This window comes from Fundulus heteroclitus, chromosome 14 (assembly GCF_011125445.2).
Source record: "Fundulus heteroclitus isolate FHET01 chromosome 14, MU-UCD_Fhet_4.1, whole genome shotgun sequence".
Taxonomy (NCBI): Eukaryota; Metazoa; Chordata; class Actinopteri; order Cyprinodontiformes; family Fundulidae; genus Fundulus; species Fundulus heteroclitus.
Window position 1 is genome coordinate 17,424,455 of NC_046374.1, and position 25,318 is coordinate 17,449,772.

The 25,318-nt window shown below is 42.3% G+C and overlaps 1 protein-coding gene across 1 annotated transcript; it reads right to left on the reverse strand.

The window, feature by feature from the left end:
• Positions 1 to 3,192: 3,192 nt before the first annotated feature.
• On the reverse strand, positions 3,193 to 23,865 carry tnk1 (tyrosine kinase, non-receptor, 1). Its single transcript, XM_036146442.1, has 15 exons — positions 23,756 to 23,865; positions 23,532 to 23,649; positions 20,096 to 20,276; positions 17,045 to 17,118; positions 16,748 to 16,936; positions 16,471 to 16,623; positions 16,098 to 16,375; positions 13,116 to 13,242; positions 12,784 to 12,930; positions 12,564 to 12,658; positions 9,955 to 10,167; positions 8,013 to 8,071; positions 6,909 to 7,354; positions 6,730 to 6,825; positions 3,193 to 3,618 (listed from the first exon to the last, which is right to left on the reverse strand). Exons 3-15 carry the CDS (start codon positions 20,256 to 20,258, stop codon positions 3,442 to 3,444), a joined length of 2,217 nt encoding a protein of 738 aa, XP_036002335.1. The 5' UTR covers positions 20,259 to 20,276; positions 23,532 to 23,649; positions 23,756 to 23,865; the 3' UTR covers positions 3,193 to 3,441.
• Positions 23,866 to 25,318: the final 1,453 nt, after the last annotated feature.

The following is a 25,318-nucleotide window of genomic DNA, read 5'->3' on the forward strand; positions in this document are numbered from 1 at the left end:
TCTTTTCTATCATTGTCTTGTAACTTTTGCTGTTTTTTTTTTATTTTATTTTATTTTCAGTCATAAATTAAACCAATATTACATGAAAGCTTTGCTCGTATGGTTGTGGGTCTGGTGTAGTTATGCCTGAAAAAGGAGGGAGGGATCATTCTCTTTGACCTACATACGCAACATGTGGTTTCATATCCGCTTCTCGAACAAAAGCCCAGAAACTCCTCCACAGAAATGAGTCCAAAGTCGGAGAGCGCTTTGGTGCTTCTAGTCTTTATGTTCCTTGATAGTGCTGACAGAAAGACAAAACGTATGTCCTACTTCAGGGACAACAATGAAGGAAAAAGTAAGTGGGGTGGCGCACTACTTATGTTGCTGCTCCACCTTCTGGGAGCTTGTGTCAAAGGCACGCCCACTTTTTCTTTTCTTTTCATTGAGCTTTTATTTTGCCAGGAAACTCCGTTTGAGGTCAGGCATTTATTTCCCTATTTAGGCCCAGACAAAAGAACAGTTCTTTAGTTTTTTACAGAAAAGATATCTCGCCCTTACCAGAAGGCGAGTGAATCTCAAAGCGTCGCTGCTTGATGCCGTTCAAATGCTGCGATCTCATTGAGAGGCGAGAGATTAAAAGAGAAGTGGAGACAAGATGACAGCAGCCCGTTAGTGGGCCGCGTGACAACACGGTTGCTACTACAAGCCAATTTCCTTGTTTTCAGCAGCGACCTGAGCCCTTTTTATTTAAAGTTTCCATTTGTAGGCCCTCTCTGGGTACTCCAGCTTCTACTGACTAAATGTTGGGCTAATTGACTTCTCTAAATTGCCCTAAGTTAGTGCATGCCTTGAGTTGGTGCATGCCTGGTTGCTTGTCCTGTCTGTGTGTTGCCCTGTGATGGACAAACTGCCTGCATTCCTGCCCCAATAGACAAAGGATGGACCCGTTTGCCTGACAGCTGAGAGCATACAGGATAAAATGGTAATTTTATCATGTATGAAACCCTGATTTCTCTTAAAAAAAAAAATAAAAATCAGGAAAACATTTTATAAAACTGTTAACGTTTTCTTTTGGCTCCGTTTCCAACAGCAAAAAAATAATTTTTGACAAAACACAAAAGGAAGAAAAAAATTATATGATAAATTAAATGTGCTTTTCTTTTTTGTAAAAAAAAAAAAATAATAATAATAATTCACAGAACACCACTGTCTTCAGAAAATGCACATTTTACTCATTTTAGAAGTAATTTTTGTTGTTGTAAATGTGCATGTTTCCCTGCACAGGCAGCCTGATTGAGACACAAGGTCTCATAGTCGAGACCTTTATTAAAAAAATGGTTCCTAAATAGTCTGGCTTGGATGAATGATTGATAAACACTACCATAACGTTAAGATGAATAAAACTTTCAATGCACTTAATGTAACTTTGAAACACTGAGTTTAATAAATTAGCTTGGTTTCTTTGCACTAACTAATTTTAGGGTTCTTAATAAAACGTGCAAAATGTTCTTGTAATGACTGACTTTGCTGTTCGTTGTTTTATGAAAGCATCCTCAGTCAATCGCTTTTTTATAAATAAACCAAAAAGACGACGCAACTCAAAAACTAATTCAGTTCTTTAATCAACATATGAGAAAAATAAAGATGTATTGGTGCAAATGTTAATGTATTATTAAAATTTGACCATCTTCTTCCAGTCTCTCTGAGGTGGGGGCGAGGAGCTGGAAGGTTTTCTTCCCTTAAAGGGGGGCTCAGCCTGAAAGGCTGGAGAGCCTCTGCTGTAAGGAGAGCAAAAAACACCTTTGTCTTTAAAATAACGGCAACCTGCGGCTCCAGGGCCACTCTTTGAACCTCATTAATAACTTTAGCTAAAAATACTAAAGAACTAAGTAATGTTCTTAAATAGATGTAACAACAAATGGAGAAATTAGCAGTTTTTGCATTTTCACAACTGGATGGCATTAAAAGTACCAGTCATCTTTTTAGATCTACTTTCTTGTCATGTTGAAAACAAATATTAGCATCCTCTAATGAAATATGCAGTGTGTGCGTGTGTCTGTATATCTATCTATCTTTTATTTATATATATATATATCCTCTTCTTGCAAAGGTTTTATGTTAGCCTTTATGGATCTTAAAACCTAAAAATAGTCCCCAGGGGAGTGATAGTGGTTAGGAGAGCAGGGCTCTTGCATCCTGGAGAGGCTGCAAGGTTCCTGGTTCGACTCCCACAGACCCCGAGCAAGACCCGATTGCTCCCCAGATTGCGCCGCACAGCAGCAGCCCGCTGCTCCCTGAAGGATGGGTTAAATGCAGAGGACACATTTCATTGCAATGCATATTGCAATGACAATAAAGATAATTATTCTAAAAATCAAATGGTGATTCTTTATAAATGACAAATTCCTACAGCAGATATTTATCCAAAATTACAAGTTTTTTCTCAAGGTCGTGTAACGATTGCGGCTCTAATTGGGTTTTATTTAGCTGGGCCGAGGGCCAGACTCATCCACTGCGATGATAAACAGGGGCTGGTTCTGGAGGTGGTCCTAAACTGGTTCCATAAAAACCCAGTTAGGACTCAGCTCGGTTTCCACAGCCAGAGACGCAGCTTGGAGCCACGCTTTCCAGCCTGACCCTGCTTCGTACTTCACCACCTTCTCCCTGACCCGTCTACTGGGCTCCAGGGGTCTCTGCTGATTTGGCAACTTCTGAAGGCCGTCAGTGGGCCTTCCTCTACTGATAGGAGAGTAAAGACAGAAGAAAAACAAAAGTCCTTTCACGACTTTAACTTGCTCCATCACACAAAATCCCTTCAAAATACTTATATGCTTGAAGTTGTGAATGGACAAACTGGGAAAAAGTTCACATAGTTTGTGTAATTCTCCAACATGTTATCCATCCTGAAGGGACTGGGTGGTCCTAAAAAGGCTGCTTACTTCTCTGGAATGTTTTTTTTTTTCCAGCTGGAAAACTAAATTCCCACTTTAAGCCTCCAAGGAGATGCAACACTCCTTTCATCTGAAGCTCTTTGCAGTGAAAAGGTCAGGAAAGGGAGCACAGACTGTGATACAAGACGGGTTTCTGTCAAACAGCCCATCGGTTGTTAGACAGCATCAAGAAGACCATTTTAAAACCCACTTATCAAAAAGAGTTATTTACATAAGTTAAAACCGTGGCTGGGTGGGTACTTACAAAATAAGAGACTGATTTTTATCATAAAGTTTATTCAACAAACGCACGTCTAACGCAACAATTACACTTATTTGTAATGTACATAAAAAAAAAAACACATGGCGACAATGAAAATATAAAACTGTGGTCGGGGGCTTTTAGTCTCTGGTAAATCCTGTTTGGAAAAAAAAAACCTTCATGTTCCTCGGAGCGCCGTGTCTCTGTGACGCGAGGCGTAGCTGAAAAAGTCGGCCGTCAACCGGCCAAAGCCGGCGACCGGTCTCTTCAGACTCGTCTTTCCGCGCTGATCTGAGGTCGATCCCTGTCACCGGGGCCGGCCCGTTCCTCCCGGGAGAAGCGGATGAGGAATCTGCTGGCCAGCTGCAGGTTCCACTGGTGCCTGGAGAGGATCTTCACGCAGTCGTCCACGGAGCAGAGGCTGAGCGAATAAAGCTGCTCGATCTGAGGAGAAGGGGAAAACAAGAATAGAGAAAACCTAAATCTTGACGTTGTCACACGGATTTTATGAGTGGGGTTCTCCGGTGGCAGTATTAGTATTCAGCGTCTAACTAAGAACCTTTAAAGAGACAAATAGTGGGTGTTGAGCTCAAGGTAGCTCCATCATCAGCAGTGGCAGCTTTTAAATGAGACATATCAGGGCAGATGCTTATATTTCTACAGACAGCCGTTAGCTCAGGTTACCCCTGAGAAACTGAGAGCGACCCTCCTCAATTAAATCGTAACAAGTCAGAAAGCTGGTGGTCATTCGCTCTAAAATCTCTAGCGGTTAGATGAGCCCTACCCTCCATTCCTGCAGAAGCTGGAGAGTTTTTTTTTTTGTAAATGCTCGGTGGAAAAATCCACCAGAATCCTGCGCTAAAACTAGATCCACAAACTAGCATGCATGCTGTAACACAATGTAAGGAAACAAAAAGCACCTAACCCGCAAAACTGGAAAAACACATTAATTATGGAGAGAAATGGCCGCCGTAGCCTGGGAGATGTAGCCTCTGTGCCGAGGCGACTCCCACAATCCCCCCCCGCTCTCAACCTGCCTGCTGCCTAAAACATGATAACATGTTCTCAGGGATCTAATCTCTGCTTCACGGGCTCACCTGATTACAAACTGAAGCCACTTCAGACAGAATGTCTCTTCAGGGTTCTGTCTGTGACGTAAAACCAGTGTTTGACGTATTGAAGGTTTGCTGTTAAATCATAACTAAACAATAAAATCCATACACTCCTTCACAAATGGCACCAAACAAAACCCGGCTTGTCTGGCTTCTTAGTGGAACAAAGCTAAAGAAAACTTAAACGTTCAGGTTTATCATATTTTATTTAAGATTTCTGTGTTTAAGATGAACAACCCAGCACCGAGGTGTGGGCGATTGCCAAGCTTTGATTTGAGCAGGTTTATTCAGAAGGGAAAAGATACCGTCCTTTAAAGATCCGTTTAAAGTACCTAAACACTTTCTTTTTTTTGTTTACACGGGATTTTAGGAAGTTTTTCTGGGATATAAATGTGATGCAATATAACGTCCATTTCTATTTCCTCCTCTTAAAAATTGGAAAGGTAAGATAACATGCCACACTGCAAAAACGGATCTAAAAATAAGTAAAATGTTCTTAAAGTTAGTGTATTTGTCCTTGATTTGAGCAGGTAAATAAGATTATTTGCCAATGGAATGAGTATTTTGACCCCTAAAATAAGATAATTAGACATCCTGCACTTGAAATAAGGTGATAGAGATGAGGTGTTCCTATTTTAAGTGCAACAATCTTATTCCATTTGGCAAATCATCTTATTTACCTGCTCAAATCAAGGACAAATACACTAACTTAAGTACAAGAACATTGTACTTATTTTATGTTCCGTTTTTGCAGTGCAGTCACCTAAGCCAGAGGAAAGCTCATTTAGGTGCAGCCTTTTTATTTAATTACTGACATTACAGGGCAATTCTTGCCTGCTTTTAACATTTTTATCATGCTTGAGCTGCTTTACTGTGCCTGTAAATGGTCCCTTGTAGAAGTCTTTATTGAATTGAACTGAACTGAAAGAGCAACAATTACAGGCCGTCTAGCTGTCAACTCGTTGTTTGGGGATATTGCCAGGAAGAAAAATAATAAAAAATAAAGAAATAAAAACATTTTTGTCTCCTACTGTTACAAATATAACCATACAAAGTTCTCTAAACATTATTTAGACTAACCGGAACCGTGCGCATCAACGGCACCAAGAAGGGTGTGACATAAAGCTGCAGGTGGGTCCGGTGTGAAGCACGCCATGCCCGTTGTTATTTACGGAGGAGGACCTGAGGTGCAGCGCGGCCAAAGGTCATGGGAAGTTCCTCTGAGAGCAGGATATCATAAAGTCTATGAGACACCGGGAAGCTTTAAACAGAACAACCTGTTGGCCTCTGACAGACAGCTGAGGCGTTGCAGTCGTTTACTGGGAGAACAGGGTGAGCTTAAGAGGAGAGAGCCCAGGACTCGGGGAGGTCCTCCTCCCTGCAGCTCCAGCCTTGTGAAATGGTATAGAAACAACGTATGAACGGCGGCGGTACCAATAATTGAGCCTCTGGCGATCTTCTTGAAAACATTTCTCTCTAAAAGATGGGATTTATCTCCCCTTGGACGAATTTACTCCAGTTAAAAGCTGGATTTTGCTGTGTGAGATCACACTGATGATAATATGATGACGCTAATGATACAAATAACACGTTATTGTCCCTTAGACAGGACATTTTTTGAGCCAATCTGTATAATCTGATTAAATTTGACTTTGGAAAATGCCTCGAGATGACATGTTTCATGAATTGGCGCTATTTAAAGGCATACTATGCAACATTTTTCAGTTAATTAATGTGTTCCATACCGTTTTGGATGATTAAATGAGTCATTTCAGGTCGAACAAAGGTTTTCTCGGCCGCCCTGGTGGTCTGTGGGGGAAATACCGCACTTGCGCAGGAGCCCTCTGCCCGCACCCACAGGCTCAGTAGTCTCGTGCAAAACCGCGAGAGTCGGTCTTGCTTTACGGCGAGAACTCCATGTGTTTTTGCCCTGCCATTCACTATATGCACGCGCGAAAGCAACAACAAAGAACCGCGTGTTAACGTCAAATAAACATGCTAGCATATCGAGTTCTATTATTCTTCTTCTTCTTCTTTTTTTTTTTTTTTTTTTTTTGGAATGTTGCCGAGGCGGTAGCGCGGCCACGCTACTGCGGCGGCCGCCTCACCAAGATAGCGCTGCGGGAAACCCTGATATTCATACCTTCACTGTGTTAGTCATTGTTTGTACTGCCGTTTTTTTAACTTTTCGTTGCGTTCACCTGTCTGCTAAGCTCAAAACAACCGCGCCTGGGTTAACGGAGAAACCAGAACAGCTGAGCATCTTTACGACAGTGCACTTTTACTGTTGCCCTCTGGGGGGAGCCTCGCTGGAAAATCAACCCCGGTTGCGTAGTATACCTTTAAATAAAACTGCATTGAAAATTGAATGGAATTGTATTTTATATGTACACCCAGTTTAGTACTCGTCTGCGTTGTTTGTGCAAACACCCTCCAGTCCCACCTTGAGTTGCTGCTCCGCCCGTACGGGGTTCCAGTCGTTACTCTGAAGCGCCGTTTGCACCTCGTCGATGGTCACGCCGTGCACCGCCTCCATCACCTGAGCGGGACCGCAAACAGCTTTTACATTCACCCGCCCAGCTTTGGTTTAGTGGGGGGAGGGGTCAGGACGTGATCTCCTACCTGAGCGATCAGGTTCTCCTTTGGGGAGGATTTCTCTCTGTCCCTCACTTTTTCCCTCGGGTCGTCATCCAGCTGCGGGGTGGAACGCGTAAGCTGGGCCATTTTCCCCAGGTTGGACCCGGCCAGACCCTGCTGGAGGACCTGAGGGGGAGGCTGTGGCTGCGGCGCCGGGGGGTACAGCGCCGTTTGTTGAGGCCACGAGGGGCCCGGGGGCGGCTGAACCATGGGCTTCCTCTGAGCCTTCACGTTCAAGCGTTTGAGGTTGGGGAGAGGCGGCCGAGGAGGGGGGGCGAGGCCGGCCTCGCTGAAGCGCCGCGGGTCCTGCGGGGCCATCATGCTGCGAGCGACCACGGCAGTAGGCAGGGGCCTGCCGTGCTGATCCACCCTGAAAGCCTGAGGGCGGGGACGAGGCCCACTCAGGACCGACTCCAGGCTCTGAGACATAGCTGGAAGGACAGAAAAATACATTTTCAGCAAAACAGCTGAGTTTTGTTGAAAGAAGAGCAGATTTCTCACTGAAAGCAAAGATTATTTATGGTGAATGGACTTAATTATTGTTGCTCTGTTCTGGCCATAGTGACCATTCACAGTTACCCTATGGAGCCGTATTCACCCAGTCACACTCACAAACACATACAAAGGCAACTTGGGGTTAAGTGCCTTGCCCAGGGGCACATTGACATGTGGCAGGAGTGAGCTGGTATAGATCTGCCACAACATTTTAAACATAAAACGAAGATTAGATAGCTGGTTTTGCAGCAAGCTGACTGGTGACGACTTCTAACAAAGCCTGTTTCACCTGGTTTTGTTTTTTAAACCAAAGACAAAGTACTGAATACAACCAGCAGGGGGCAGCGTGGCTTAATGTAACAAGGCTATGCCTACTCTACAGGTGTATCGTTTCTTTTATAACCATCAGATATGGAGAACATAAACAAAAGCATAATTAAAGAGTTTTGTTTTTTTTTACCAAATATTCGGTTTTATACATAACCATTCCTTTTAAATAACCGCTAGAATAAGAAGTTTGCAGTAAATGCCAGTTTCTGAACGTAAAGTGTTGGATTCACCTTTTAAATGTGGCGGCTTATTTTCAGCTCTTACCTGCCATTTTCATCAGATTGGTTCCCTCCCGCTCCCTGCCAGGGGGTGACCTCCTGCTGCTGCAGACGTGAGAACAGGAAACACATTAACCCGGCGGCCATGAGCTACAGCCACCTCCATGTTTGCTGACGCCCCTGATAAAGATGTGTAAAAAGCCTGGAGATAAACTCGTTCGTCTGCATTAGCTTAAAAGCATCTGGAAAAATCCAACTTTTAATTTGGGCGCATTTATTTAGTGGGGGGGGGGGGGGGTTGAGCTCATAGACATCATTTACATAGACGCGTCGTCTATGTAAATGCGCAGTTTGGCACGTCAACATCACCGCCATATTGTATGTGGCAGAAAAAAGTTAAGTTCTGTTGTAGTGTATGTATGTATGTATGTATATGTGTGTGTATATATATTTGTGTGTGTATATGTGTATGTGTTATGAATATAAGCATCAATTTCTTAAATCTAAACATTGTGGTCTTCATTATTTCATAAAACCGTGTCAGGTGAAACTTTAGGAACAGACTTTTTGGGGGAGTATTAAAGACGTAAAATTACTAATATGAGAAAAAAAGACCTAGGACAATAAAGTAAAAAAACAAACAAAAAAAAACCAAAAAAAAAAAAACCCACAAAAGTGGTAATGTTATGAGACAAACGTCATATTATGAGAATTAACATTTCCAGAATAGTCACAGTTTGCAGAATTATTTCTCTCCTGGAGTAATAGGGCCAGGTTAGATTATTTTAATTATTTTTATTCTTTACGAGAATAAATTGAGGAGAATGAAGCTAAAGGGACACGAAAATAAACTTGTAATATTACAAAAATAAAAATATTACGAATACAAAGTATATTCAGAGATTAAAGTCCCTCTGATACTGTTTAAGTGACTGAGTAACTGCAGATTTGCCACAATCAACATGGCGGACGCTCTGATGCATCGCAGCATAGGCAGAACCCGCCCAATGACGCGTCTACTTATGTCTATGGTTGAGCTGGAGATCTTCTACCATGCTAAGCAGACGATACGAGAGGCTGTTTCAGAAATTCATGTCATGTCAGTATGTATTGCTCTAATTACAGATGACGATCTACAGCCTGTAGCCCGCCTCCTGTGGCTATTCGCTGTATCGTGAATAACGAATATTAGGTTTTTATGCGTTAAGTTCTCTTGTCTTTCAGTTTTTGAAGAGTGGCTAACGGGGACAGGACTCTGTTAATACCCCAGGTCCACAGGAAGTCGGAATAAAGTGAAAAAGTTAGATTTTCTTCACTCATTTCAGATTCAGATTCGTTACACTTAGGGTGAAAAAAGCATTTGATTCTTGTAATCTTGCAGATATGAAATTCCCAAAATAGGATCTCTTCCTCCCGTTTCCGCCGTGAATAAATGTACTGAAGTTAAAGGTTAGACATTCCTAATATTTCTGCCACTGCAATAAACTCTTATTTATAAGGCTTTTAAAACATGTTTACCAGGGGTGCCAATACATATAAAGTGTACTTCGTGTTGACTTACCACAGGTCAAAGATCATTGCGTTGCTGAACTCAATAAAAAACAATAAAGCTCCCTGTCTCAGAATGCAAGGGCAGCAAAAGCATAGAAACTTTTTGAAAAATCATCAAAAAAATCAGTTTTTATTCACTGGTTGTTTATTCTGACAGAAAAAAAGAACAAACAGCAAACGCTGTGAAATCTGAAATGTTGCGGAGTTAAACACGGACCGAGCCGTTTTGGAGTAAGGAGGTAATCAAACTCAGAGTCATTATTGGAGCTACTTTTTACCTAAAATTTGCTCTAACAGGGTAACTAATGAGTCACATTACTGCCGGGCAAGTTTCTTTATCACACTAGACGGTTGGCTCAACACGCAGCGGGCACCGAGATAAATCAGTTCAGTTTTGCTAGATTACGGCAGAAATGAGGAAACGAAGCGACACTCACTCTTCCAGCCTCTCAGGCGTTCCCCAGCTGCGGTCAGGGTGGATATCTCCATGGCCCGTGTGTTGCAGGCTGCCTTTCAACGGTGGTGAGATGATGGCAACGCCAGCAGTCAGCGCGTTGGAGGTAGTGGTGACGGGCACGGTTAGGATGGATGGAAACCAGCCGACGGCCAGCGTCCTCTGGTTCTGCCCACGCCATTCGCTCATCTCCAGCCTGCGCACACACAGAGACGGGGAGGACGTTTGGTCAAAGACAAGCCGCTTTAAGTGAACCTCGGTGACCAACAGATGAAAATTATCCCAGAGAACTCATAGTCAATGTTTTTAGGTAATGCGCTACCATTCAATACAGAAATGTGCGTGATAGTCTTAACCCCTTTACTGGAAAGTAATAAAACGTGGCTTCAGCTTGTGGAAAAAGTTAGACAGGAGTGCAATTAATACTTTATATCTGCAGCTCCTACAAATTGTATGAAAGAGCTGAAAAAAAAAACAACAACATCCTAAAGCATTGTAGAACCATAAAAGCTCCAATGGAGATTTACATGCCCTGCTCCAAGGACTGTCTCATTCGGACCGTAAACCAAGCCTGATTATAAAGCGCATTAAATATTCTTCCCAAGTGTGTAATATCACTCCGCCCCTCCGCGTACTCAGCTCTCTCCTGAGAGGGAGAGCAATCCGTCTCTGTCGGGAAGGCAGAGTAGTTGGACGACACTGCTCTGTTTCTAACATAAGGCCACGATAAACTAACCTGACTCTCGCCAGCTGTATGTCGCTCCGCCTAGCTTCACTCACATACATCTGGGACATCTCCCATAGAAAGTGATTTCTCCAACCAATTTTATGGTCTGGCCAAACAGGACGCAGGGCTGGAGTTTCATAGATGTGACGTAGTGGAGAAGCGACTGTGACGTCAGACTGTTTTGACATCAATGGCGGCTCGTCGAAGAAGCAAGCGTTAACATTGATGCTGCTATTTCTTCCATGTTGTCCAATCTACCTAATATTGTTTCATTAAAAGAACATCAGAGAACGCCTCTGAAGGCTTTTGTTGGTGGAAACCATGTTTTCGCCCTTCTCCCGACCGGATTTGGCAAGTTTTGTTTTCCGGGGCGCGTCCATGGCGGACGCGGACACGCCCTGGAGCGGTTAGCGCGAACCTATTAGGAGGCCTTTAGTCCTCAACGTGGTCGGCCCGGGATCGACTCCGACCGGCGGCGCTTTGCCGCCTGTCTTTCCCCCTCTTCCTGTCAGCTCACTGACAATAAAACGCGTGCCACTAGAGCCACAAACACATAATTTTTTTTTTTTTCCTGCGTCGCTCTCACAGCGTCACGGGTTAGCTTCGGTGTGAGTGGTTGAAATAGCACGTCGATGAAGATGACAGACAAGTGGCTTATCCAATCATATGCAAGAATTTTTGATAAGGCCCAGCCTTCAAAACAGGCAATTCCTATGGAGAGGTCCCAGATGGATGTAAGTGGAGCTAGGCGGAGCGACATACAGCTAGTGAGAGTCAGGTTAACAATAAACTGAACTTTACATCAAATTAACTTACTGGGTTTATTGTTGCTAGCGCGTACTGTTGCCTACATTCAGATGGTAAAATGTGTGATTAGCTAGCTGAGCACTGAGAGCCGTTTCTCTTCCAGCAGACTCCCACCTGTCAGTAAGAGCAGAGAGGGACTGTGATGCTGGGCGTCCTTGCAACTGCACCGGAGCAGCTCAGTGCATCAAGTTTGGGGTTACATAAAATAGTTCAATGTAAAGACTTCTTGCCTCTGAGAAGTTCGTACTGTGACATGAAGCTGTACGCGCAGTGTCCACGCAGAGCCCGCCGAGTGAGCTACGCCCGAGTATGTGGGGGCCTTTACATGAATGCAATTCTAGTTTAGACATTACAGTCAGGCAGTCTTGTAGACAGCTCAGAGGTCCGATAAGGTAGTGACACAGTGTACCGTAACGCACACCGGATTATAAGGCGCACCGTCAATTTTTTGAGAAAGTTTAAGGATTTTAAGTGCGCCTTTTACATGCGCCTTATAGTCCGAGAAATACAGTAGCTGTTTGCCGACTTGCCCAAGCCACCGCTTCCCTCCGTTTCTCTAAACTGGGATCATTAGCTGCTGTGTAACCACAAGCTAGACACCGACTGCTCATACCATTTCCTTTTTTATTTTGTTTTCCACAAAAATAAAAAAGGAAATAAACCAAATTGAAGGTAAATCTTTGGTTTCTAGTACCTTATGTTAAGTCATTTTAGTGAAAAGGTAAAGTCCAGGGCTTAATTAAAGGTTTTAAAGACAAAAATCAGTTTACTAAACATTGAATGAGAGAAATAAATGCATGACAGCAACTTGAGAAAGAAAAAAACTTGATTACAGATGCATCATTGGCCATCTACGACAAGGACGGAGCCAAAGCTGCTCTACTTGTTCAGCAAACAAAGCTGAATGCATTCGAGGACTCTGAGATTACGGCTGGAATGCGTTTTTTGGAGCAAACGCTGAATCAAACCCCCTCCTTCTCTACACAACAAAGCCTGACTGTGTCATCTGAAGGTTTTTTTTTTCTTTCTAATCCCACTCTTCTCCCTCTCTCACTCACCCGTGGTCAATCACAGTCACAATGTCGTTTGGCGCAAGAAGGAGTTTTCTGGGCTCTGCAAAGTCTCTTGTCGCTTGGACCAGCAATGGTTTGGTCTGGGAATGAAAAGGAAAATATCAAAGGTGACGTCCGACTAAAACTAATGCAGCGTTTTCATATGCCGACTGGGTTATCTGGCCAAAAATAGACTTTATCACGGAGACCAATAAAAGCGTCAAACCTCTCCCAGCATTGTCATGAGCTCGGCAAAGCTGGGCCTGTCACCGGCGTTGAGGGCCCAGCACTTCCTCATGATGGCGTACAGCTCCTGAGGACAATCTGGCGGTTTCTCCAGTCGCTCGCCATCTTGTTCCACACGCCACAAAATCTGGACCAAAAAAAAAAAAAATTAAATAGTACGTTTGCTGTGATACCAAAATGCTGAGTCATAGGTGTTTAAAAAAAAAACAGCGTACGGGTGGAGACGCGCATTCCAGACGTGTCAACGAGTGCGTTAGTCGGCACAGTTTAAAAACATCAAAACAACATTGGGATGGCGGCTCAAGCCCGTACCTGTCTCCCCGAGAGACCGAACCAAGGCTCCTCGCAGTAGCTGAACATCTCCCACATGGTGATGCCAAACATCCAGACGTCAGAGGCATGGGAGAAGGAGCCGACACGCAGGCTTTCTGGGGCACACCTGGAGAAACGCTTGTTGTTATATAGATTCATTACACACAGATACATTTTAAAGGTTTTTCTCCATTAATTCAGCTGATTATTGTTTACAACCAATGGTACCATCTGTTTGAATTTGATGTATATATATATATATATATATATATATATATATATATATATATATATATATATCTAGCTATATATATATATATATATATATATATATTATATATATATATATATATATAGATAGATATATATATATATATATATATATATATATATATATATATATATATATATATATATATAGAGAGAGAGAGAGAGAGAGAGAGAGAACTGCATACTACTTAAGGCAGTAGAACTTTTTATTGCCTACATGGAATGGGTGACAATAGTTGAATAAACTTTTGGCTCTCAAAGGCCAAAATAGTGCAACATTCGTGAAATTATAACATTTATAATAGTAGTGCAACAGTAAGACAGTAAAATTACATTAATAATTGAATAATCTCTTTTAAACCCTCAGTTTTGGCTCTCAAATGCCAAAATAGTGCAACTTTAATGAACTTATATAACATGTATAATACTAGTCGGGAGAGAGAAGGCTGCGTTCAAGTGACATACAAACATCAAAATGGTATCAGTGCCCTATTTGTTGGTATCTGGTGTCTCTCATCTCTTGATAATACTCCAAAGGTTCTCTACGGGGTTCTGGTCTGGCCTATCCAGCATAGTGATACTATGGTAAATTAAGCCTTCACTGGTACCACGGTAGATAACTTTCAGTCTAAAGTTTCAGACATCACTGACAGCATCGCTCCGATCAAAGTGAAGGTTGTTTCTGGGAAGAAAAAAAATCTCTGTGGAGAAGTGCTCCACTAGTTAGAAGTGATAAACTGAAGCGTTGAAAAGCTGGACGCAGGTGGAGAAAGACTAGACTCCTGGTTCACTATGACATCTATAAAGGGAAAGGAATGCAAGGAAACCTTTCTTCTCTGAGATAATCCGTTAAAAACATTAATAATGCCCGTGCCTTATTTGCCACGGTTGACGGGTTAACACACCCTCCTGTGACTGTGGCATCTGAACTCCACTCCACCAGGGCCTGCAACGAATTTGCTAACTCCTTAACTGAGAAAATCCAAAGGATTAGAGGATCACTTTGTACTTCCATGCCAAGTTAAGTACCAACGTTTTCTCCAGCTAGAACTGATTTTGACTAAATGTTCAGATTCAGCGAAATAAGATACAAAAGCTTAGATGAAATCGTTCACCAGCTAACTAATATCTACAAGCTCCCTCTAGATCAGATCATAACAAAACAACATCAGTTACCATAACTATGCAGATGACACACAGCTCTACGTCACCGTGTCACCAGGTGAATATGAACTCATTCAAGTGCTGAGTAAATACTTAGAAGAAATCAATGCATGGGTGTGCCAAAATTTTCTACAGCTGGATAAAAACAAAATTTAACTAATTATTTTCAGACCAATAGAGGAGAGATCAAAAGTTAGCACACAGCTTCAGCGAGGAACCACTGATCAGGCCCTAAATCTGGGTGTAGTGATGGACTCAGACCTGAATCTCCAAAAGCATCTAAAGACAATTACAAAGTCAGCTTTCTGAACATTTCCAGGATTAAAGGACTAATGTCTCAGCAGGATGTAGAAAAACAAATTACTGCAACAGTGTTTTCACAGGTCTGCCTAAAAAGTGGATCAGACAGCTGCAGCTGATCCAGAATGCTGCAGCCGGCGTCCTCACTAAGACTAAGAAAGTAGAGAACATCACCCCAGTTCTAAAGTCATTACACTGGCTCCCTGTATCTCAGAGGATAGACTTTAAAATACTTCTGTTAGTCTATAAGTCCCTGAATGGCTTAGCACCTAAATACATTACAGACTTGTTATCAGTGTATCAACCCTCCAGACCATTAAGGTCTTCTGGATCCAGCCTACTCTGCATACCTGGAACCAGAATCAAACAAGGAGAAGCAGCATTTAGTTCTAATGGGCCTTTCACACAGGACGCGCATTCACCGCTGTAAAACCCATTGGTTTTTTTATGGCCTGCGCCATAAAAGAACAGTTTATCGCTGCTGAGGGCATAAACGAAGAGCGGTAAGCACAGCACACCGCTTCACAAGCTCTGCGCTCGTCGCTGTCACAGTTCACCTATGTTCAACTGTGACAGCGACGAGCGCAGCGAGATAAGATCTGGGCCACCTGACCATCAGCCAGAAAGACCAGGAAATAAAATGGGAGAGAATTCCCTGATCTGTATGACACAAGTTTGAGACTGTATCACAGTGGAAGCATAGATCTAGTCCTTGCTCCTTAGCACAGGACAGATACATATCTGCCTTGTGTTAATCTTTTGTCAACGCTTAAATATGCTCTTGCTTTGTAATCCGCCCACGGCCTGTTGCTTATGCAACTTTTTCCACAACAGATTTTCCTTCCACTCAACTTTCCATGAACAGGTTCATCTTCAGCACTCTGTGAGCAGCCAGCTTCTCTAGTAAAGACATTTTGTGACTAGCGCTCTTTGTCGGAGGCTCTCAGTGACCTGTCTGCAGGACATCTGCCAAGTCAGCAGTTTTACCTGTGTTTCTTTGGGCTTCAGCATTATAAAACACAGTTGTGTAAAAAAATTCTTCTTTAACATTTGGTCTCACCTCATGTCAGACTTTCTGAGAAACTAAATTCTGAGTTTTCAATAGCTGTAAGCCAAGCTCTCTAGATAGTTGGCGATATTAATGAAAAATATGAATTACTAAAATGAATTAGCTCATTAATAGTTATTGAAATGCCCCTTTAGGTGTATATTTTCTATTTAAAATGTCAGATTGTCCCATTGACCAACCATGCAAACGGGATCCTCTTGTGTGCTCCCATGATGTAATGGTCTTTCTCCTGACTCAAGCCTCGCATCAGACCAAAGTCTCCGATCTTCACCACCTCCCTGGAGGACAGCAGCACATTCCTGGCAGCCAGGTCCCTGTGGATGAATCTGCGGGTCTCCAGGTAGTCCATGCCCGCCGCGATCTGGCCGGCGAAGAGGCAGAGGCGCAGCAGCGGGTACTCGCACTGCCGCGCTCGCAGGGTGTCGTACAACGAGCCGAAGGGGGCTAACTCTGTTACCTAACAGCAAAAAAAAAAAAAAAAACAGGACAGTGTGCATTCCTGTGCTGGACAACAGGCACGGATTCCCCCCAAACACTCGGATATGAGCTCACCATCTTCAGGGGCTGCGTGAGCACCACACCGTAGAGTCGGATGATGTTGGGGTGGTCCAAGGACTGCATGGTGGTGACCTCCTGCAGGAAGTCTGTCAGCGTGTCGTTGTGTCTGGACATACTGCTCCTCATGGACTTGACTGCCACAGGTAGCTGGGCAGGTTGATAAATATAAAATATAAAAACAGACTCAAACTCAGACACGAGTTTACCGATTAAATCTTTAAAAAAGTATCATTTAGTTTCAGAAATCTCAATCCCCTGCATGCCCTCTTACCACTTTGCCTGTGGGTGTCGTCCACTCTCCCTTCCTCACCACTCCGAAGGCCCCCGATCCCAACTTCTCCCCCAGAATCAGCTCACCGTCCTGGATCAGACGAGGTGAGGCCCGCACGGCGCTTTCCGGGTAAACCGGGCCCCCCGCGGCGGACGGTTCCCCTCCCTCTGAGCCTCGACTGCTGAACGCCTGTTTGCATGAGAGCGCTCATTAAAACTCTTCCCGCCGCGGTTCAGACACGAGCGTTGCTTTGAAATAAAGCGTCCAGCAAAGACTGCACGGCTGGAGCTGACAGACCTTGGAGATCCACGAGGACCGCGTGCGCGAGGCCGTCTTGTACCGTTTCAGGGCTTCCCATAATCTTCTTTGTGCTGCAAAACATGTGGACAAAGCACATCAGACGGCTAAATCATATTAGCCAATTTTATTGTAGTCCTATTTCTGTTTTGACTGTCACTTTCGCTCTGTGTTTTTGGCATAGAGGCAACAGGTGCAGAGGATCCCCGCGGTGACCTAAATCTGGGAGCAGGCCAACATACAAGGACGCATCTCGTCTACAGAGAGTGAAGTCAAAGTGAAAACTCTGATCAGCACAGGGGGGGAAAGGTTGGGAGCTTCCTCCAGATAAGAAGAGCTATCTGCAAACTTTCAGCTTTAGCCAGGACTGTGTTTACAGTGTGGAAGTTGTCATCAAGTGAGCCACATGGCCCTTTTGTGACATCATGATACAGATATTTACCCATATTTAAACATGCACTGCGCAAAATAAAGGAAAGGAACTTTTTTTTTTAACCAGAGTATAATATCCAGAAAAGGTACAAAACAAAGCAACTGGACTTGTTTGCCCCCCTAAAGGGGCAACAATGAGATGACCTCAAAAACAGGAAATAGGCCACAGACATTTTTCCCCCTCCTTTTTAAAAAAAAAAAAACTGTTTTCACTAGTTTTGCGTTTGACAACTACTGGTGGCATCAGCATGAGGCGATAACCTGGACCCTACCAAGGATGCACAGGCGGTCCATCTCCACCAGGATGGCACACTGATATGTGCCGTTGCTAGAAAGTCTGCTGTGTCTCCCGGCCCAACTTCAAGATCATGGAGAAGACTCCAGGAGACAGACAGCTACTATAAGGAAGCTGGACGGAGGTCCTTAAGCCATCGGCAGGACCGGTAACGGCTCCTTGGTGCAAGGAGGAACAGCGTGAGTACTGCCAGAGCTCCACAGGGTGACCTGTGAATGTCTTTGATCAAACCATTAGAAACAAGCTTCATGAGGGTGGGCTGAGGGTCCGACGTCCTCTAGTGTGCCTGGTGCTCTTCCGGTGTGCGTGAATAACTCTTCATCAAGAACAGCCATGAGACTCACATAGTATTATAATAGTTCCAGTGTATAGTGGAATCAGGACTAGTTTGTGATATGAATAAAATATGAATCTAACAAATCTGTGCTTTCCTGACTGTATTGGCTGCTGCAGCCTGTGGTCTCTCCAGGTCGTGTAGGTTTGCACATCATGGCAGAAATTTTTTTTTTTATGGCTGATAATCTGTCCAAACTGCTGAATCTGTCTTTCTTCAAGTAAGGAAATGGTAAAAGATCCAATTTATCTCCAAATTATTGTTCTATCAAATAAAAAAGTAACAATTCTGCAACGTATTCATCTCAGATTAAGGGACAGACAGTGCTGTAACATTCAAGGTATTCCAGGATAATAAAATGGTATGATAAGAATAATTAATCCTATTATATCATTGATAAACACCTTTCAAAACTGTGCTCTGTAAAACGGTTATTATTCGCTGACTGTTGTGGTCAGGGACCAGGCTGGCTCCTATCAGCTGACCGAGCAGACACCACAATGCTTTAAACACTAAGCAAACATGTTAAACAATATAGAGCAGCGTGGGCCGCTGGTCTATTGTAGAGCAAATACACCGAAAAAGGAATAATCAGTTTAATCCTGCATCTTTAACTGTTTTATTCACTGGCAGCCATAGCAGATATTGAACAAAGGCAAATATGGGTACAAATTCCTTCAGTGGGTATTTATCAGACTTTTTCAGACTTAAAATGTCAACTTCTCAGCACAGATCGAACAAAACCCTAAACCGTCTTTTATGTGAAGGAATGACTCCTGGTTTAAATGGAAACAGTAAAGAATAACAGCTGATGTACGGATTTGTTTCCACGCCCAGTTGGAGTTTAGATTTTCACATTAACTTTAGAAGTATTGAAGAAAAATGTAAAAACAAAACAAAAGAAATTTGAAACTTTCTCCACTGAAGTTGGTCTTTTTCAACTCTGTCATCATGTAACTCCAGAGTTTTTAGTCAGCAATCTTCATAAGTTATCATTGGTGTGTTTTAATCAACTACCAAATTCCCTGATTTCAAGCTAAATTTTGGCCAGAGGACCTTCAGACAGGCCTTTTTACTGCTCTACATTAAGGGTTATGCATTTTTGTCTCAGTGTAATGATGCTTTAATTCATGAGCCAGAACTATACTAGATAAATTGATAGTAAAAAAAATTTCTCAAAAAGTAAAAGGTCATCGGATGATATTTAAAAACTTTTACAGAAATCCTGGGCTTAATTGAGACTCTTTAATGTGAAAAGTTGAAGATACAAAAGACATTTCTATTCTTTTTAAGACTGCTCAAAGCTTTACTGTTAGTTTCAAAGTATTGAAGGATCAGTGGAGGTTCATGCATGAATGGCACCTGGGTGCCAACCTCTCCCACCCCCAGCACAGTTTGTGAAAATCTTCACATTTTGTGGTTTGGCATCGCTAAACTTGCGTCTCACTCAATGTGATGAACAGCAATCCGATCCTGAGCCCTATTCTTAGCAGCAAGCAGGGGGATCCTATGCAACACAGAGGTCAGTCACCAAACGTTTTTTTTTCCCGAATATTGCTGCTGTGTGCCGCCCCTTCAGATGCCGCCCTGGGCAACTGCCCATATCAGTAATAGCAAAAAAAAACGCCATTTTAAATGACACATTCTTTTCCAGTTTTTTGTTGTTTTGATAGAATTTATGCACAATTTGAACTGCGCTAAAACAGAAAATAGATCCGGCCATATTGTGAAGACATTCCTGTTCTTTCACATGGTCAGCACCTCATCTAGCAACAAAATGCATCAGGCTTTCGCTTAAAGAAATACTCCCCTGGTCACACAATATGAAAAGTGGCATCGATTTGCAGCAGACACACATCAGGGGCCCTTCAGGACGCATTTCCGTAAAATTTGCAGCTCAATGCCCACGTTTCCAACGTATATTTTTTTCCAAAAATATATTTAAAGACCACAGGTTTTTTTTATTCAGCGTGAATGCTCAAAGCCTTACCCGGCTTGCTGATTCCGATCTGCTCGAGGTCCGACTCCTTGACGTAGTTGAAGTGCTCCAAGCGGGTAATGTTGAGGCCATCTCGGACACGGACGTAGAACTTCTCCAGCTGGACTTCAGCCAGGAGCTGGTAGAGCCACTCAGTGTCCTGGTCCATCAGCATGACCCGGCCCGGACAAGCCTGCAGACACGACGGCAAAGCAGTTTAAGAACACTAAAGTTCCTTCCTCTGAATGTTCTCCACAAACTACAACCTCAGTGAAAACAAACGAAAAGTCGTGCTTTGTGTCAGCGTTTCTCCCCTTGTGAAACTGCTTAATGAAACGTCCCTCGAGGGCTCGGCTTGTAAAAGTTGCCGGGGAAACCTGACAAAAAGCCCTTGATGTGAGCTGGTGGGGGTATCGTTCAGCTTTAGTCTGAGTTTGAAGTTTGTTGTTGGTAGGAATAGAAATCTGTCTCAGTGTACCAAGTCCACTAGTGTACCTCAGTAAATCAGAGCATCGCTGGAAGGAAATGTAGGTAATTCAATTAAATTTGAACTGTGTGCTAACTTTAAGTGTTCTTGTTTATTTTGATCATTCTACATTCAGAATTTACATTCAGTACTTGGTGAGGACTCCTGCAAGAATCACGGTAACAATGAGACATGAAGGTGATCCGCCTGTGGATCTGAGGCTGATAGGGACTTTCAGATCATCTGCATTGTTGGGTCTGGTGTCCCTCATCTTTCTCGTGACAGTAATCCATAGATTCTCTTCGGGGTTCGGGTCAGACCCGTTGGCTGAGCAAATAGTAACAATAACATCAGGGTCAGTGAGCCAGATGTTTGTACCTTTGACAATGGGGGGCAGGTGCCCAGTCCTGCTTTAAAATGAAATCAGCATCTTCATAATTACATTTCCTGTCTGCAGAGTGAAGCATGATGAGCTCTAAAACGTCTCGGTAGGCAGCTGCACTGACGTTGGACTTGATAAAATACAGAAGTCCAACGACAACAGACGACATGGCTCCCCCAATCATTACTGACTGGACTTCTAACAGCTAGAAGTATTTTTCCTCTCCGTTCTTTCTCCAGACTTTTATTACCGCAAAAAATACAAAATTCACTTGAGTCGGAAAAGAGGACCACTAACTTCTGTTAGTGGACTTATCTGGAAAAAACTTCCAAAAAAACTGTAAAAGTGCTGAAAGCCTGAGTTCCTTTAAATCAAGATAAAAAAACACATTTGTTTAGGATTACCTTCGACTGTTCTAGTTAAACTGTTTTACTAAAACATCATTAATTCAACTTTGTAGTCCAACTGTTTTTAATATTTGCTTTTAGTTTCTATTTTCCCATAATTTATTTTGTTAATTTTTTTCTGAATTTTATTCCAACTTGCTTTTATTTTCCTATGTTGTAATCGTGTAAAGCACTTTGCATTGTTTTTGTACTGAAATGTGCTATACAAATAAATTTGCCTGGCCTTGCCTTGAGAAACAGGTGAGACTTTTGTCTCCTCAGCCCAAGTAAGACGCTCCTGACGTGGTCTCTGGTCCAAGAGCGACTTATAAAAAAAGGAACGGGATACATCCATGTGTGGTGGCTCTTAAAGCTCCGTCTCCAGCCTCAGTCCACACCTTTACCAATCTTTCCCAACTGTTGAATCAGCTTTTCTCCTTTGTTTCCTGTGCAAATTTTTTCTGACGCACTTTTTTCCTTCCACTTAACTTTCCATTAATATGCTTAGACACAGCACACTGTGAACAGTCTTTTATTTTATCTCTCCCTCTTTGTGGAAGGTTTCAATGGTTGTCTGCTGTGCTCTGAAGTCATCGGTCTTCCCCATGATTGTGTAAGCTATTATATCTGTTATATAACATTTCTTCGTAATGCGTAACAATCAGTTTTTAATGAAAAACAAAAATGTGGGTATTGATTTGCTGTAAGCCCTAATCATAATAACAAACACTTGAAATATGTCACCAGGTGTGTAAATCATTCACACAAGATTCACTTTTTGAATGGAAATAAAGAGATAAATGACCTTTTTGATGATATTTACTTTATTAAGATACACGTGTGTGTAGATGTAGGAACAACTTTTAAAAAGCTACACACATCAGAATCAGTCAAAGAAAAAGAGATAAGCGATATTAAGACTGATCACATGCCAGATTTGTTTCTTTTTGTAACTTTTAGGTGCTTTTCAGTGCTCTTTCTTCTTTTGAACAGCCGTGCCATCAACATTCCTGCAGAAACGTCCGCAGCACGGTGGAAAACTAGGAGGTGGAAATCTCGGCCTGTCTATGGTACGGAGCCACCAGTTCGACAGGATCCTCCAAAGATTGCATGTGTTTAACTGCTGAAGTAACACATAGTGTCGAAAGGGCACAAAGAGAGCAGCACGACTCTATATTAACCCCCGATGGGGACGATCTGGACTTTATTTCCCGTTTCGGTTTGGCCACCCTTACAGTAAATATTGATAAGCAGCCTATAGTGCAGATAAACTACAACTTCAGCCGTCCACTCATGAAGTTCCTGAATGCAACCATAAATCAGCTCCTTATCGTCACGCTCCTCAGCAAGGTTGAGTCAGGGAGCTTCCACTCCACCCTGTCAGCAAAACTGGCATAAATGAACATCTGCAGCAAGCTTGCCTTAAAAACCAACGAATCACACGACGAAAAGCTTACAAGCTGGGACTTGTGCTCATTCTAAGGGACAACTCCCAAATTAAAGAAGCGCACATGCTGAGTCAGGTGAGCCCTTTCCAACATTCAAATTCATAATAAAACATAGCAAAAAAACAAAAAAACCCAAGAAGCACCCCGCTGAACGGAGAGGTTTGTGATCATCGGCCCCTTTGTGTACAGATGAATGAATGTTTAACCTGTTCAGCTACTGAAAACCCTCTCAGCCCAATGGTATGTGTGACCATGAGCTCAGCTATTCGTTTTATGGGCAAATGTAGATTAAGAAGTCACCTGTAGAGCTAGTCTCAGCCTTTTTAATGATACAGGGATTTATTTTTTTTAGCCTTGAAGGTCCAGGTTGAGGTGTATCCAACTAGGACATGGCTGTTTACTTTGCTGATTATTATTATGTGTGAGTAATAGAAGATTAACCCACATGCAGAGGCTTGACTCATGCAAGTCATTTATTCCCATAATTTTTCGCCACCCTTTCATTTGTTTTCATGCTTGTAAATCTATTATTAAACTTAACAAAAAAACAAGTCAATAAGTAAACACATAAATAAAAAAAATTGGAAAACAAAAACAGCAGACCTTATGTGATGAACACCAAATGACAAAGATGGGCTCTGTTACATCTTATATATTTGTTCCGGGTTATTTATGGAAAGCTGTGTTTGTTCCAGTATCGCTGCAGTAGAAAACGGACATTTAATAATTAATTTTAATTAAATTAAATTTAATTAGTCCACCTTACCGCTAATCAGAACAAGGCCCGGACCCCCCGACTCGACGGCTCTGTCTTCAACCAGAAACGCATCGACACAGGTGGTTCATGTCGGCACCGAAACCTCCAGCGAGTTCGACGGAAGACTCTGGAAACAAAATCCCAAATCCTGGTCGAGTCCTAAATGTGTGTCTTTTTTTTTTTTAACAACAGATCCCCATGCAACAGAAAACTCCAGTTTTGGCTGCTTCTACCTGGGAAAAGTCTCTATATAGTCGCTGGGTTATTACGGTTTTCCTGTCGCACAAGGTGTTCTTTAGATCTACCTGTGCGTTTTCAGCGCCTTCCTCAGTTCCTCCACCTCTCCTCGCTTTCTCGGCTGACCACACCCCTTCCTGAGTTTTCTCACCTGAGCTCTGAAAACTGGAGCTGTCATTAGAAATTCAACCAGTTTGTTTAACCTTTATTAATGGAGCACTTAAGGTGAATCTACTTCTAGTTATTGCAGGTTATAGTAAACGCTGCTAGTTAGCTGTTATGGGTAGATGTCTGGGTTAGCTGGTTACATCCCACAAATCAATATTTTCTAAGGAGAATTTCCTGTGCTGTTAGAGGTTTAGTTGCAAACAACTAACTACACATTTCTACCAAACTATTCTATAAATCTTTTAACTGGATCAAACAGAAACAAGCCAACCTTACATTGGATAGTTTATTAACCAGGAAACACAATAAATTTGTTGTTCTGTAATTAGCCAGAGAGCAAACAAGTGTTGGTTAGTCAGCCTTTGCAACATTTTTTAAAAAAAGTTAACAAATACTTGTAAGCAGACATTCTATTAGATCCATCCAGCTTTAGTTACTCTGCTGCTTTAGCACCAAACAAACAATCATAGCTATAACTATGTAAGTAACCATGTACCTAAAAAGAAAGAAAAAAAAATAGTTGAATAGTTGGACTTTCAGTGTTTGTGGTTAATAGTAAAAAAATAGACAGTTTTTTTCTTTTAGAGCGAAGTGGTAAACTGCAACTAGTTAATTAGTTAACTTCAATGACTGAAAGTGAAAGTAGCTAAAACAGATGTTTCGGCTTTTAGATAGTAAACGGGCTAGTTATTGACACACCAAACAACAAATGACTGTCAAACTAGTTAGTCCACCTCCTACATTTATACTATTTTTAATTTACTTAGCAGCTACTATAAAACATATTTTCTACGTTTAGGTAGTAAATGGACTGAACTTATTTGACACTTTTTCCAGTCATACTGACCACTCAAAGCGCTGTTCACCCAATCACACTCACACATTTATACACCGATATGCAGCTCAGTAGCCAACTTGGGGTTAAGTGCCTTGCCCAGGGGCACATCAACATGTGACAAGGGGAAGCTGGAATCAAACCCACAACATTCCGATTGCGAGATAACTACTCAACCCATCAAGGCACAGTCGCCCAATAGTAAATTGCTAAGTTACTGACAAACTAAACAACAAGGACAAAGTACTGGCAAATAGTGTTAGCTGGTTAGTCAGTGAGTCTTTTTAATTTACTCCACAACTGCTAAAACATTTTTTTTTTACTTTTAGGTAGTACGTTGCTTAGTTACTGGCACAACAAGGAAAGAATACTGGCTAATGGTTGTTAGTTAGTTAGTTAGTTAGTTAGCTAGCTAGCTAGAAAGATAGATATAGCCAGCCAGCATACTACAACAATTCCTATTTTATTTGTTTTAGGCAGTGAAGTTAACAAGGTCTCGTTAAAAACTCCCCCAACCAGTGTTGAGAAAGCACATTTATTAACAGATCAACGTGTT

Coding starts and splice junctions, on each gene's coding strand:
- tnk1 (XM_036146442.1), bottom strand. CDS start 20,258: ATGCTGATGGACCAGGACACTGAGTGGCTCTACCAGCTCCTGGCTGAA. Junction 17,119..20,095: donor GATCGGAATCAGCAAGCCGG/GTAAGGCTTTGA, acceptor CATGTTTTGCAG/CACAAAGAAGATTATGGGAA. Junction 16,624..16,747: donor CGACACCCACAGGCAAAGTG/GTAAGAGGGCAT, acceptor CAACCTGCCCAG/CTACCTGTGGCAGTCAAGTC.